At 34.8% G+C, this 15,667-nt stretch overlaps 2 protein-coding genes and 1 non-coding gene across 4 annotated transcripts; 2 read left to right on the top strand and 1 right to left on the bottom strand.

Annotated features, from left to right (window-relative positions):
* The first annotated feature begins 844 nt into the window (after positions 1-844).
* LOC125814484 (dolichyl-diphosphooligosaccharide--protein glycosyltransferase subunit DAD1-like) lies at positions 845-4,648 on the top strand. The gene is made up of 4 exons (XM_049493940.1): positions 845-931; positions 3,935-4,022; positions 4,103-4,146; positions 4,543-4,648. The coding sequence occupies exons 1-4, from the start codon at positions 845-847 to the stop codon at positions 4,624-4,626; spliced, it is 303 nt and encodes a 100-aa protein (XP_049349897.1). The 3' UTR covers positions 4,627-4,648.
* Positions 4,649-7,092: 2,444 nt separating this feature from the next.
* On the bottom strand, positions 7,093-7,166 carry TRNAT-AGU (transfer RNA threonine (anticodon AGU)). Its single transcript has one exon. It is a non-coding gene; the product is annotated as a tRNA-Thr (tRNA).
* A 1,636-nt stretch (positions 7,167-8,802) lies between these two features.
* Positions 8,803-14,780, top strand: LOC125814446 (cellulose synthase-like protein D2). Of its 2 annotated transcripts, none has more exons than XM_049493890.1 (4): positions 8,803-8,882; positions 10,375-11,267; positions 12,056-12,863; positions 13,000-14,780. In XM_049493890.1, the coding sequence occupies exons 2-4, from the start codon at positions 10,411-10,413 to the stop codon at positions 14,746-14,748; spliced, it is 3,414 nt and encodes a 1,137-aa protein (XP_049349847.1). In that variant the 5' UTR covers positions 8,803-8,882; positions 10,375-10,410; the 3' UTR covers positions 14,749-14,780. The 2 variants fall into 2 exon arrangements, with proteins under 2 accessions (XP_049349847.1, XP_049349848.1); XM_049493891.1 differs by lacking the exon at positions 8,803-8,882 and adding an exon at positions 9,459-9,748.
* The last annotated feature ends 887 nt before the right edge of the window (positions 14,781-15,667 follow it).

Raw genomic sequence — 15,667 nt, forward strand, 5'->3', positions numbered from 1 at the left:
TAAGGATTTATTTGACAATTTCTTTTATGATTTTTCTTGATAATCACTCATGAGAAAATATTTCGAAACAAACTTCACTTCGTTTGAGTTATTGTTACATATGATTTCATAATTTGTCTTATTATATTGTAGTGTGTTGTATCATATCATATTGTATTATTTTAAGAAATATAATGTTTTAATTGATTTATTTTAATTATTATATAATGCTATGCATCAATAATTTGAAGAATAAATCAACAAAAAAGGTAGGGTATAAGAAAGAATTGTTATAAAAAGTTACAATAAAGAATAACATAAAATTATTAAATAATAAGTAAAGACAAAATAAGGAGGGGGAGGCAACAAAGTAAACACCAAATCAATTTCACAATCATATTCAAACTAAGTAACAATAAAAATAAACATGGTATTTAAACTAAAGCTCCATTTGAGCATGCAGTATTGAATCATAATTTGAAATCATATTAATTTAAAATTAAATGTTTATTTAAACATGCAATTTGACTTTTTTTAAAGTTTTATTTTCCCACATAAACATGAAAATTTCAAAAGTTACAAAAATATTTTCAAATTCTTATACATCTTACAAATGAGAATCATATTTTATAATCAAGATATCAAAACATTTTAACACATCATATTAATAAACTACATGTCTTTATATTTTCTTTTTATAAATAAATATTTATTGTTATAAATTTACAAACCTACATAATTTTATAAAAATTCAATGATCAATAAAACTAATAACTAATTATTTTTTAATATAATTCTCTCATAGAATACTAGCATTATAACAGAGCTTCATCCTCACTCTATAGAGGTCGCAAGGAAGAAAAAAATGGCGAAATCCTCAGCGATCAAAGATGCTGAAGCACTTCTCCGTTCTCTTCGCTCAGCTTACACTGCAACTCCCACTAACCTCAAGGTATAAAATCTCTCTATATGTTTACCGATTTTGTATACTGTACTTTTAGATCTATGTATATATGTATCTCAAATCCTAAATTAGTGAGAAATCGGTTGTATGATTCCTTTTATATCAGCGATTCTTTATAGTAACGCTAGCGAGATTATTGATGGACTTTTTGTATTTGTTTTCCTCTACACAACAGATTATTGATGTATATATACTGTTTTCCCTCTTTACCGGCGTAATTCAGGTAATATAGATGTATTTATTTTGTATACTTGTGTTCAATGTTATTGATGTTACTGCTATATATCTATGCATTGGTAAGTTTATGTTGTTGCTATGTTATTTGTTTGGCGTAATATATAAACAAACACTTAAACTTGACCTCAACCAGTAGGTAAACACTTCAACTTTGAGTATGCACATCTAGATACGTCAACTTGTTCCATTATGTGTCAGTTGAACACTCTTAACTTACAGAAATGATCATTGGCGATAAGTTGGAATGTTCAGTTGTCCGTTGAGATCAAGTTGAGGTGTCTAGATTTGCACTCTCAAAGTTGGAGTACTTGCTTGCCAGTTGAAGACAAGTTTAAGTGTATCCTTATGTATTATGCCTATTTGTTTTGATTAATTTGGATGACCCACGCCTCGTGCATGTTAAGGATTGGAGTTATTTGGTTATTTGTTTTAGTATGTGCTTAATTTGAGGGAAATGCAATTCTTAGTGAGATAATTTTTTATGCATTTACATGTTGAGGATTAATGAGTAAGGGCATGCATTGCATGGTTTGACTAGATTTAGGTTTAAATTGGCATTGGAAAGTCTTAAATCATGTCAGAGATTGCTAATGACAGGAATTTAATTCCCGATGATGAGTTCATACCCTAAGATTGTGATGAAGGTGCAACAGAATCGACAAGGAATAATAGTTGGATAAAAAAGGTTAATTGTGGATGTCTAGATTGCTTGTCGGTCTGACTTAGGTTTTTTTTTTTTTAATCATGTTGTAACTTTTCTGCATTATCGAGCAATCTTGCAATTGTAAACAGTAAATTTTGCATAAATAAAGTAGCCAAATCATTAGTTAGTCATCTTTCTTGTACTGAAGAAGCAGCGTTCTGTCCTAGCAAAGCTATCGTCGAACCAAGGAAATATTCTAAAATGTTACTTCTTCTATGAAACTCCTTAACCAAAATAGGACTCAGATTATCGATGTTTGATATGGACTCTCCACACACCACCATTAATATATTCATCTTAGGTGTACACCGCTGCTTCCTGCCATTGCTTCCGAAGCAAGTCCTCTTCTGTGCTCACATCACACAATGGGGTCACTTGCACTTATCCAGTTCCTTATTTGAAATTTTGTGTTGGATCTTGGGAGCAACATTGTTTTAAGATTATTGCAGCAATCTAGAGTCAATGTGTCCTGAGAAGTCTATGCTAAAATAAATGAACATCTTTTTCCTTATGAATGGTCTCTGTACAATATGGTGTTCCTTCATGATTTATGGCCTTAAATTCATCAGAATTCACAACTTCTCCTGGTTGGGATTTAATGAACAATCCATCTGCGAGTTAATATGGACTAGAAAAGCAATTGGGCATCAGCCAAGGTCAGGCTATGATGTATAAAGAAATCTACCTTGTGCTTACACTTGAGGGTGGAGACTTGCCTTCCTATTGTAAGACAAAATGATGTCTCCAGTGATTATTTTAGTGCATTATTAGACTCGCTTAGGAATGCTATCTTTTGTCTATTCATCATAACCTTCTCCATAACGACCTCCACCACCAATACTCTTGCACAGCTTTCACCTTTACATTGTGGGATGGTCTCACTAGTGCCCTTACATTCATCACAAAGCCATTGCACTCATTACAATGGTGCTGCATGTGAAGGATCATGGATAGACTGATGTCTCTGGAAGAATACTTCAATTGAGACAGACAGAACAATTTGTTAAATCACTTGGTTTAGATCCTTTGCCCTTGAAATATCGGCAGAACAAATAGCGTAAAGCCGTAAAAGTGAGAGCTTCTCCAGAGAACCTCAAAAAGAGGCAGGTATCAACCTATCTCTTTTAATCTTTAGCCTCTGCTACTACCAGCACCGCCACCAGATGAGTTGCTGTCAAATGGGTCATGTGCACCATCTCCACCACTCATTCCTTGAGAACAGATCATTTGAAACCTCATGCACTTAGGCTATCTCTTTACGCTGTTTATTACAAGGGTGCTACATCTGATGGGTCATGCATGGACCGATGTCTCTGGCAGAATGTTTCAATTGAAACACTCGGAACAGTTTTTTAAAGCACCTTCACAATCTGCCAACTTATGCCTGGCAACAGTTCAATTCCAACTGCTCTCCTTCCACATGGATAAATAATCTCAATCCCAACAAGAATGCTAACACAGTTGTTGTCAAGATACAGTCCAGCGCCTACCCCCACCCACAGAGCCCCAATTACAATAGAATCAAAAGAATCTTTACCTCCCCATAGCTAAAATAGTTCGTCGAGATTTTTAAATTAAGAAAAGGGACTTTCCTCTTCCACCTATTTCATAAAAGTTGTAACATCTTTTTCATCTTTTATTTCTTAAGAATTTTGACATAATAATTTATTTTTTGTTTCCAAGCAAACACTGAGTCCTTCTTTCATGTGAATCACCACCTTTTTCTCTATACCATCATTCTCCGTTCTAGTCCATGTGGAGTTCACAAAAAAATTGGAACAAAGAATGATGTGCTATTAGGTTGTGTTTATGACTTAAAATACTTTCTCTTCTTCGGGAAGGCCATAGATACCATGCCATTTTCAGAACAGAGCAGTTTGCCTGTGCATTAGAGTTTCTCCGCTACTTCACGTCTGTGTGGAGAGCCTTTCAGCATTTTTACTGCTTGCCCCTATAGAATTAAGAATTAATTGTGTTTTTGAAATTAAGATATCATCTTGCTCGGTTTACCCAAAATGGGGATGGTTGACAAGTGTTTTTCACTTTATCAGGTGGTTTACATGGCTATTGTTGGGTCCTTCCCATTCAACTCTTTTCTCTCTGGGGTACTCTCTTGTATAGGCACTGCAGTCCTTGCTGGTTAGCTAATTGTTCTCTGCCATACACTTCATCTTTGGAAAATGTTGAGTTCAATTGATTGATTGGTATTTCTGTTGCAGTTTGTCTCCGAATTCAAGTAAACAAAGAAAACAAGGAATTTAAGGTAAGATTTCTCAGTTTCTCTTGAGGACCATCTACTTGTACTTGAAATGGAGAAACTTTAGTTTCACATTAGCAAATGAGTGTATGACCTTCTCACCTTGAGCTTCTAATAACAATGCTCATGTTTTTTCCTCATGTAAATGGATAATTTTGAAGCGAAAAGAGGAGCTAGTGGCTATGTTGTTGCTTTGTTCTTTTTAAATTGTTACTTATGGCAACATATGTCATTTATTCTCGACGTCTTATATTTCATCTGCTTGGAAACAACCTCTCTTACCTCCACGAGGTAGGGGTAAGGTCTGCATACACCCACCCCTCCCCAAACCCCACTTGATGGGATGGGATTACACCGGCTATGTTGTTGTTGTTGTTGCCTTATATTTCATTACTATTGCAGGATTTACCACCAGAGCGTGCTTATGCAGACTTTATTCTCAGCAATTTAGTGCTCCATTTGGTGATCATGAATTTCCTTGGATAGATTGACGTTCCTAATCTCAAGAGTATGTTGCTTTTTCTAAATTTTCTTGTCTTGTAAGGATACTGAGGCAATGCATGAGGTTTCATTAGCACTTTAGCCATGTGAAAATTTTTTGTCTGCCCTTTTCGATCTATCATTTATGAATATGATCATTTGTTAGTCAGAACTCACAAATAAAGTGGGAGAAATCATGACAAAATTGAGTTTAAATCTCTATAGAGAAAATTTCTTCCCATCTATCAAAGTTCTAGTGAATAGAATTATTTGGTACTTATAGTGATGCAGAAACCCAATGAAACAGTCGAAGAATACTCGATGGAATAGTTCAAGTGCTCAAGGAGAGTGCAAATTGATCCAAACATGACCCTTGTCCAGGAGCTCGAAGATTTTGACAGGTGGATCTATTTGTTGGAGTTTCGTGATCCATGGAGTTCAAACTTCAGAAATGATTCATGCAATTAGTTATTTTGAGAGTGTTCATTCTTTTAAGATATATCTATATAGTATAATTTTTCAGCAATGAACATTCATTTGACCATCCTTGCAATAATATAGTTTCGCCATTGTTTTGACGTCGTCCCTATTCTAAGGCAGTTCTTTTGGTGCCATAACCCTTTTTAGCAACATAGTTGCAAAACTCGAGTTAATTATTGAAACTTAAGCTTAATTTTTTTAAGAACAATGATTAGACTATCAAAGATTATGCATTAATCTACAGATATTATGCTTTCTAACAATTGATGATATATATTTCAGCTATATGGTCATCAACAAATACAAAATTTGTTGGTACCTAGAGATTCTAGGAATAATAATTATTAACAACAATGATTAAGATGTTATGGAGATCATGATTTCAACCTATATTGCTTGACTTCTTATGTTTTTCCTAATTAAAAAAATATAGTATTTAGTATTCAATATTTGTATTGAAGTCTGATTAAATATGAATACACGTATTATGCAATTTATTTATTTGTCATCACCCCACAATTGAAGAGCTAGAATTTTGTTCAATCCAAAGTATTTGATTAGCGAAAAAAAATATAATTTGGGGATGACCAACTTATCGTTTTTGATTATTTTGACTTTTGATATACTCTCGTCGTTATAATTATTTGTCGTCATTTTAGAAGTTCTCTATAAGGTGAGTTATTTTTTCCCCATTTTATTATTATCTTTAAAAACTACAAATACTTTAATTAAGTTGTTTTTTCCAAACATATTTTTTAAAAAAAAAAATTAAACTCGAAACCTCTTATTAAACACGAAATACGAGGATGATGTTGGCCCATTAAGAACAAAACTTTTTAAGACATGCAACGCACGAATGGAAGGAGAATCAGAGATCCGGACACGTGGCTAACACCCACGGCGACATTCCTCCGCAGGTTTTGGGGTCCAGCTCAGCAAATTACGATTTTGACCTTTTACATAGCTCCAATGGCCCCATCCTTGTGGACTTCAACATATTTTTATTTTTGGGAATAATATAGAGCAACTTTCACATATAACAAGCATAAAAATCATATTTATATGTTATAGCTATAGTTTGCATAATTCGCTCAATAGCAAATTTTATGTTGGCTATGGAGCTTTTGATTTTGTATAATTCGCTAAATACATCCAATTTTATACAAATTGTTCAGTTTTGTATAAATTCATTTAAATATCGTAATTCGTATAATAAGATCTATATTTGTATAATTATAAGTGTATAAGACGAACATATATATATTTGTATATACACTTTTCCCTCGTTATAGACAAACACAAACACATTTTATACCGATATGTATAAAATGACTAATTGTATACCGAATCAGAAAGCAAAAAAGGGATGTTTGCTGCGAATTACAAATAAAATAAACTATGGTTATAACATTTAATTTGAATTAATAGTTTGTTATTTCATACAATTTTCCCAATAATATATGAATATTAAGCACTATATACGATTGAAAAAAAAGCTATAAAGTCAATTACTAATAATACTAATTTAAATATTTTTTTGGAATTGATTCATTAGGAGGTCAACATTATACTCAACATAAGTACATACTCACATGAAGTATTAAACAAAATATGTGTTAATTTGATAATAATTATTAAGAATAATAAACGTGAATTCAATAAGAATCATATTATTTGGTTATATGAAAGAGGAATCAACCCAAAATTTGGATGAGGTCAAGATGCTACCAAGCGAATTGCAATGACATTGAAAATAACTTATTTTGAAGTTTTTCTTTATTTATACAATAATTTCGAAAGAGATTGAAAAACATATTTTAATAACCTGCTTGGTTAAGTTTTTGTAAAGTTAAAATTACTTATTACTTTTTTAAAACAAGTATTTTATTTTTATAAAGGTGAGATGTTTCATCAAATACTAATACATCAACATTAACAACAAAAAATTAATAATTATTATACACAGTTACACACTTCATCATAATATATTTTTGCTCTTGTTGAGAGTCGAACTCAAGACCTCCCGCTTACTAAACGGGTGCTCTAACCAACTGAGCTACAAGAGCTTTGTTGCTAACATTTCATTTCTTTAGTTAAACAATGCATATTCAACATTTTTGCCTGATAGATAGGAAAACCAAATAGTGAGTTGGATCATTAAACTATACTTAGGTAAAAAATTAGATTCAATTCGTAACCTAAAAATTTTAATTTTTATATTTTGATTCTTTTCCATTGATATTTATGCTCATATACTCAGGGATGGGCTGAGACAGATTCAAAATTAAAAGTCTATGAGTTTCTACATTGATTTCAAGTCAAAGTATATAATCTTAACAATTGAATTCATAAGTCATTAAGTTGTCATAAATTACTCAACCAGGCTCTACATCCGCCAAAAAGGGGTGGGTGGTAGGGCCTAGGGGTATAATTTGCCATACATCTAGTTTCATGACCAGAATAATGGAACAAGTTAATGAATGGTTGTTTTTACGTGTGGGATTTTGATAATATTATTTTGTTGCTGAATTCATTGACATTTATGGATTGATCAACGTGAGTTGGATGAGATAGTTGAGATCTCTTTATTCTTAATTATACATTTTAGAACGTTCGAGTACTGGATATGATCTTTTGTTGTTGTTGGGATTGCTGCCCCCGAAGAGGCCATGCAACATGCGATTAGAATATAATCAAACTCTAATATAAATATCGGACACCAAATAAAAAATAAATAATTAAAAAATATTTATGAATTGAATGTACATATTGACCCCTTAAATTACTTCAACTGTTGCATTCATGAATTATGCATGAGTTTGGGCTTTTGCCGTAACTATTATGTTCGATCACGTACAAACATGGATTTGAAATTTAAAATTTGATAAATACGATTCAAATTTGTAGCACTAAATTTATTTCATTTTAAAAATAATTAGTTGAGATTATAACATTTATTAAGATTTTAATTGATAAACTTGTGTTTCGTATTAAGATTACTGAATCAAATAAGTTTGATGTCGATGTGTCATGATGCATCATCTCTAACAAAGTTATAATATACTTATTTTAATTTTATAAATGAGGTCCGTAGATATTGTTATTAACGGTTCTTCAAAACAAATGTAAACGGAGTAATTTTTTGTTAATTTTTATATAACTGTTTCATATTAAACAATTTAAATTTACTTTTGTAATTATTATTTTATTTTCAATTTACTAATTGTTCTCCACTTCTCCTTACTGGTTCCAGTTGTAAAGATTGTGAAAATATCTCATGACCTCCTAAACTCCCATTAATTACTTTTAGAACCCCAAAACTTCCTCTTTCTCCCTTACTATCCCTTACCCCCCCTCAAAAAAAAGTGTTCTTTCTTCCACCCCCAAATTCAGCAAGAAAGTAAAAGCTTCATATGAACATCTTTAATAGCCATTAAAGTTCACATTTTCTTCATAAATTGCCTAATAAAATCTTAATAATAAATACATGCACAATAAGTTAAAAAAATATACCATTTCCTATTTTCTTGAAATTCTTAAGCAACCAAAAAAGGAAAATGTTTTTTTCATGTCCTAAAAAAAGGAGACTTATTTATTCACTCTGTTACTTTATATACACACAAAGTTCTTGAAACCTTTGAATATTATAGATATTGTGTTCTTTTTTGGGTGTCATAAGCATAACTTGCTGCTATTTGGTAAAAAAAATGAGTCTTTAAATCTTTTTATTGATAAAGTTTGAATCTTTCTCATCTGGGGTTCTTCTTTTTTTCAATTTTGAGGTTGGTAACTGCTAAATAAAGCACTTTTTTTTTTCTTCTTACTGATAATACCATGTCAAAAATTGAGTCTTTAAATATTTACTTTGTAAAGTTTGACTCTTCTCATTTGGGGTTCTCCTTTTTTTCAATTCTGAGGTTGGTAACTGTTAAAGAAAGAACTTACTTTTTTTCTACTGATAATACCAATTACCAAGTTTTAAAAAAGACTCAATTTTTGTCATGTTTGAGACTTGAGGAGAAACATTGAAAGAGAAAGAGAGAGGAAAATGGTTTAAGGGTGTTAGTTGTTAATTTTGGATAATTAAAACTTGAGTCTAGTTGTAACATTTTGATAGGACCCCATGAAAACTTTTCTTAATATTATAATTGTTTTGTTGTAGTTTCTGTTCTGTTACTATTTTTTGTAAGCTGTTTGTTTCTTGTACTTCTGTTATGCGGACCTTCCCCAGACCCCACTGGAGTTATAGTGGATTTGTTGTTGTTGTAATTTGTGATGTTTGTATACATGTATCTTTGTGCTGCTGCATGTTGTTGAGAATCTTGAATTTTTTTAATTAATTAGTAGTTGCCTTGAATGTTTCTTACAGGCCTTTTGGTAGGTAGATTATTTAGTATTATAAGTATATTGTAAGATTTTGTTGGAATTGTTTATATAGTTTTTGGACAAGGAGTGGAGGTCCATATCTCTCCACTTATGCATGCCAAATTATAGTTTAGATGTATTATCAATTGATTTGTATTGGAAGACCATTTGAATGTCTATTTGAACTGCTATCTCCTTTTGAAAAACCTCTGTCCTTACTTGGATATGGTGTAGGAAACTCTTGATCCTTTGTTCTTGCTGTGTACCTCATCAAGGCTAATAGGTACTTTTCCCTGTGTGATTCTGGTTGTATTTTATACTTTTCTTTTGTGTTTTGGATGTATGTTGCTCGGACTCTTCAAAAATATTGACGGATAGGTGTTGGAGTCTCCAAAAGTACTGCATCTTTTGGATGATCCGACATGTGCATAATAGTATTTTTCGAGAGTCCGAGCAATATAAGTGGATAAAAGGTGCAATCTTTAACGAATTGAAAACGTAGTATGCCTTGGGAAATTAAGGAAGTGGAAGAGGGTTGTGTCATAATTTTACCTTTTGCTGTGGGGATGTTGGTGCACTCCCACTATGAGCAGTGTCGGACCACAATGGTCTATTGTACGAAACCTTACTCTGCTCGAACCCAGGACCTCTAAGGCACATGGCAACAACTTTACTAGTTACGCTAAGGCTCCCTGCAATTTTACTTTTCACTGTTCTAGTGACCTGCAAATGATATTTTGGTTCTTTCCAACTCTTCTTTTTTGTTGTTTCAAATGGAAGTGTTAATTATGCATACTTATAGCTAGCTGAGATCTTGAGACATGAGCCTTTCAGATGTTGTATTAATTGTGTATACTTTCCATCTAGCTAAAAATTTCTGTTTTCTTCATTGGCCTTTTGCATTTTCAGGTTCTGGTGAGATCTTGTTGCTCAATATTTAGCTAAATGGCTGGAAGATCCTTCAAACCTTCAGACTCGCAACAAGGTAAGCCTCCGGGCGTGACCTTTGCAAGGAGGACTTCATCTGGTCGCTATGTGAACTTGTCTAGGGACTCCCTGGATAGTGAGATCAGTGGTTTAGAGTTTGCGAACTACATGGTGCATATGCCTCCGACACCCGATAATCAACCTTTTGATCCTTCCATTTCACAGAGGGTTGAAGAGCAGTATGTGTCGAATTCCTTGTTTAGTGGTGGATATAACAGTGCTACTCGTGCACATTTGATGGATAAGGTGATTGATTCGGAAGCAAATCATCCTCAGATGGCTGGTACTAAAGGGTCTTCTTGTGCTATACAAGGTTGTGATGGAAAGGTCATGAGTGATGGCAGGGGTGATGATATCCTCCCTTGCGAATGTGATTTCAAAATTTGTCGGGATTGTTATATTGATGCAGTCAAAATCGGAGATGGGATGTGTCCCGGTTGTAAAGAGCCATACAAGAACACTGATTTAGCTGAGAATGATGTGGATCCCTCTAGACAACCTTTGTCATTGCATTCAAATGTTGGGATGTCTAAAAATGAAAGGATGTTGTCGTTGATGCGATCAGCTAATAAGTCGGCCTTAATAAGGAGCGAGTCAGGGTTGATGAGGAGTCAAACAGGAGATTTTGATCATAATAGATGGTTATTTGAGACTAAAGGAACATATGGATATGGGAATGCTATATGGCCAAAGGATGAAGTATTTGGAAATGACGAAGATGATAACATTGGTGAGCATTCTGAACTTCTCGACAAGCCTTGGAGGCCACTTACGCGTAAGCTGAAAATACCTGCTGCAGTACTCAGCCCATACCGGTAATTTCTTGTTCCAAGTAGTTTCAATGACTATATTTGACTATATTAGACGAATAACTTTAAATCTAACGGAATAGTGCCTTAATCTTCTAACTTTAACGAAATAACAAATATAAAAACAATCATATCATATTTCCTAACTGCAAATTCTTCTATTAACTTTGATCAATCTAAAATAACTTGTAGGGGACATATCATTTACCTTGGCAAATTCTGCTTAATGTGTTTTTCGTAATCCAAATTCGATATCACCATCTAATGACATTACCCATCAATGCCATTTTTGGTGTGTTGTAAATTTAGTTTTTTAAGGCTTAGCGTGTAGCTATGCAGTAGCTGAGTCAGAATTTTCACAAAGAGAACTCACAATATAAAGAAGTAAACACAAGAAGAAGCCAAGGGGATTCAACAACTGATATATATTCATAAAAGATAATTGTGACCTTGTACATACAATGTAATTTTCTGGCGAATGGGGCTTGGGTGAACTCCTTTGCTCCCCCTAGCTCCGCGCCTATTAGCTTGTTTGACAGACTAGATCCAATTATTCTGCCTTTTCCAACTACGTTTGCATACTACTATGATCTAGGTTGATTGTCCAATGCTTAATGGTCTCGTATTAGGTCTGTGATCGTTTACCTAATAGTAGGATTGAATGACTTCGATGTTCAATCTGTTCATGGTGCTTATATCTCAAAATATACATTAATAGTAGTATCATTTTTGTTGTTATTTTCAAGATGTTTGAGACTTTGAGAAACTGTCCTGACATATCTTTCATTTTACAGGCTTTTGATTTTAATTCGTGTTGTTGTACTTGGATTATTTCTTCAATGGAGGATCAGCCATCCCAACAATGATGCTATATGGCTGTGGTATATGTCAATAGTCTGTGAGATTTGGTTTGCAATTTCATGGCTGCTTGATCAGCTTCCAAAGTTATGTCCAGTCAATCGTGCTACCGATCTTACTGTCTTAAAAGAAAAGTTTGAAACTCCGACCTCAACCAATCCCACTGGAAAATCTGATCTTCCAGGAATGGATATATTTGTTTCTACAGCAGATCCAGAGAAAGAGCCGCCACTCGTTACAGCAAACACAATACTATCTATTCTTGCTGCTGATTACCCTGTTGAAAAACTTTCTTGCTATGTATCTGATGATGGAGGTGCTCTTTTGACTTTTGAAGCAATGGCAGAAGCTGCAAGTTTTGCCAACATTTGGGTCCCATTTTGTCGTAAACATGATATTGAACCGAGGAACCCGGATAGTTACTTCAGCTTGAAGAAAGATCCTTACAAGAACAAAGTACGTCAAGATTTCGTCAAGGATCGTAGACGTGTGAAGCGCGAATATGATGAATTTAAGGTTCGAACGAATGGCCTTACTGATTCTATTCGCCGGCGTTCTGATGCCTACAATGCTCGAGAGGAAATTAAGGCTTTGAAGCTTCAGAGAGAGAGAGCTGGAGATGAACCTTTGGAACCTATCAAGATAACTAAGGCCACTTGGATGGCAGATGGAACTCACTGGCCCGGAACTTGGATGGTAGCTTCTCCCGAGCACTCTCGGGGTGATCATGCAGGAATCATACAGGTATCGATCATGCTTGTTCGTAGCATCTAATTGCTTCCAGAGGCGGAGCTAGGATTTTTAGTTTATATGTTTTATATACTCCCCCCATTTCAATTATTAGATTGCTTTTACATTTTGGTTTCCTTAAGAACTGTAGGTGATGTTAAAACCTCCAAGTGATGAAGCCTTGCATGGTGCGACAGCTGATAGCAGTATGATTGATTTTACGGAAGTTGATATTCGGCTCCCCATGCTGGTGTATGTTTCTCGTGAGAAGCGTCCTGGCTATGATCACAACAAGAAGGCTGGAGCTATGAATGCATTGGTCCGAGCATCAGCTGTCATGTCCAATGGCCCTTTCATTCTAAACCTTGACTGTGATCACTACATCTACAACTCAGAGGCAATAAGGGAGGGCATGTGTTTTATGATGGACCGGGGTGGGGATCGTCTTTGTTATGTCCAGTTCCCTCAGCGGTTTGAGGGGATTGATCCCAATGATCGTTATGCAAATCACAATACTGTTTTCTTTGATGTGAATATGCGTGCACTGGATGGACTTCAGGGTCCTTTTTATGTGGGCACTGGTTGCCTCTTCCGCCGGACTGCTCTGTATGGTTTTGATCCCCCACGAGCAAAGGACCGCCACCCTGATTGCTGCAGTTGTTGCTTTGGGAGGGGTAAGAGTAAGGCCATTGTTGCTGATGAAACGAGGGGACTTAGAATGGGAGACATTGATGATGAGGATATGGATCTTGCTTTGTTTCCTAAAAGATTTGGAAACTCTAGTGTCCTCATTGATTCAATCCCGGTGGCTGAATTCCAAGGTAGACCGCTCGCTGATCATCCTTCTGTAAAGTATGGACGACCTCCCGGTGCACTAACTATTCCAAGAGAACTTCTTGATGCTTCCACTGTTGCTGAAGCAGTCAGTGTCATTTCGTGTTGGTATGAAGACAAAACTGAATGGGGCAATCGAGTTGGATGGATTTACGGATCTGTTACTGAAGATGTGGTAACAGGATACAGGATGCATAATAGAGGTTGGAAATCGATATACTGTGTGACAAAAAGAGATGCATTCCGTGGCACTGCACCAATCAATCTCACTGATAGGCTTCACCAAGTCCTACGATGGGCTACTGGTTCCGTTGAGATCTTCTTCTCACGCAATAACGCCTTTCTTGCTAGTCCAAAGATGAAAATTTTACAACGGATTGCTTACCTCAACGTTGGCATCTACCCGTTCACTTCAATATTCCTGATTGTCTACTGCTTCCTCCCAGCACTCTCACTTTTCTCCGGTCAATTCATTGTTCAGAGCCTTAATGTCACATTTCTCGTGTACCTCCTTGTCATCTCATTAACTCTCTGCATTCTAGCTTTGCTCGAGATCAAGTGGTCTGGCATTGCTTTGGAAGATTGGTGGCGTAATGAGCAGTTTTGGTTAATCGGAGGCACGAGTGCACATCTTGCAGCTGTGTTTCAAGGTCTACTAAAAGTGGTTGCTGGCATTGAAATCTCATTCACTCTGACATCAAAATCATCCGGTGATGAAAATGACGATGCATTTGCTGATCTCTACGTCATCAAATGGACATCATTGATGATTCCTCCTATAACAATCATGATGGTTAACTTAGTTGCGATAGCAGTTGGCTTCAGCAGAACTATATACAGCACAATACCACAATGGAGCCGTCTGTTAGGAGGCGTTTTCTTCAGCTTTTGGGTGTTGGCTCATCTCTATCCTTTCGCGAAAGGACTTATGGGACGAAGAGGAAGAACACCAACCATCGTGTTCGTTTGGTCCGGGCTCATTGCCATCACCATTTCCCTCCTTTGGGTTGCAATTAACCCTCCTGCAGGTAACACTGAAATTGGAGGTTCATTTCAGTTCCCTTAACAACTTTTCTATGATGGCATAGTAACAAACTATGAAGGTACATACGAACTTTCATCGAATACAGTTTTCTGCAGAATTCTATATGTATCTATGAGATCGAGTATGGAATTTTGTTTGCTCAATTAGACTTATTCCACAATGAATTTCAAAATTATTCTTTTAGTTATCTTTTCTTGATTTCTATTCTTTGATATGTGGAGAAAAGTGGACAAAGGGAATTGATTGTTATGTAATCAGAACCTCAAATTACAGTAGTGAAATTGATTCTTTTTAATTATCCTTTGTATACTTTTTTTTGGTTTATTTGAAGTTTTTCGAATCTACGTAAACTTTATGTGAAATGCTTGTCAGAGAGAGTCAAAGTAAACAAACGTGACCACTATATGTTATTCACATTTTTAAATGGTACTCCCTCTGGCTCCTAATCGAAAGTCAACATCTACTGTATAATCCTAAAAAATTATTTTAACCATGTATTAATAATATAATTTTCCGTCGAAGGGGGTTCGGATGGACCCCCTAACTAAGGTGGCTCCGCATCCTTCCGTCCTATTCTATGTGGCACTTTTTAGATTTTAAGATTTAAACAAGTCTATTTTTTACCGTAATTTTTCCATAAATCTTTCAAACATTTTGAACTGTCAATTATTGTGACTTATAATACTTTTTACGTAGTTTACAAATATATAAATTTCATTTCAAAAAAATTGAAGATTCCATGCACAAGTTCCTGTTCAAACTTAAATTATTTGACTCTCGAAAAACAAAAAATGACATAAATTGAGATAGAGGGAGTAATAAATGTCATTAACAACATTTGACCAAACAGCTAGAATAAATTGCAAATATGTTGCCAAATACAAAATTGTTGAGTGGAAAATGTTGTCATTAAGGCAATGAAATATTTTAGTCAAATCAT

The sequence above is a fragment of the Solanum verrucosum genome, unplaced genomic scaffold (genome assembly GCF_900185275.1).
Source record: "Solanum verrucosum unplaced genomic scaffold, falcon-dt-bn FXZP01000268.1, whole genome shotgun sequence".
In the NCBI taxonomy this organism is placed as follows: Eukaryota; Viridiplantae; Streptophyta; class Magnoliopsida; order Solanales; family Solanaceae; genus Solanum; species Solanum verrucosum.

What these genes read in the sequence shown, in the direction of transcription:
- LOC125814484 (XM_049493940.1), top strand. Translation starts at nt 845, where the DNA reads ATGGCGAAATCCTCAGCGATCAAAGATGCTGAAGCACTTCTCCGTTCT. An exon ending in CAACTCCCACTAACCTCAAG is followed by an intron (nt 932 to 3,934) that starts GTATAAAATCTC and finishes TCACTTTATCAG; the next exon opens with GTGGTTTACATGGCTATTGT. An exon ending in AGGCACTGCAGTCCTTGCTG is followed by an intron (nt 4,023 to 4,102) that starts GTTAGCTAATTG and finishes TTTCTGTTGCAG; the next exon opens with TTTGTCTCCGAATTCAAGTA.
- LOC125814446 (XM_049493890.1), top strand. Translation starts at nt 10,411, where the DNA reads ATGGCTGGAAGATCCTTCAAACCTTCAGACTCGCAACAAGGTAAGCCT. An exon ending in GCAGTACTCAGCCCATACCG is followed by an intron (nt 11,268 to 12,055) that starts GTAATTTCTTGT and finishes TTCATTTTACAG; the next exon opens with GCTTTTGATTTTAATTCGTG. An exon ending in ATCATGCAGGAATCATACAG is followed by an intron (nt 12,864 to 12,999) that starts GTATCGATCATG and finishes TAAGAACTGTAG; the next exon opens with GTGATGTTAAAACCTCCAAG.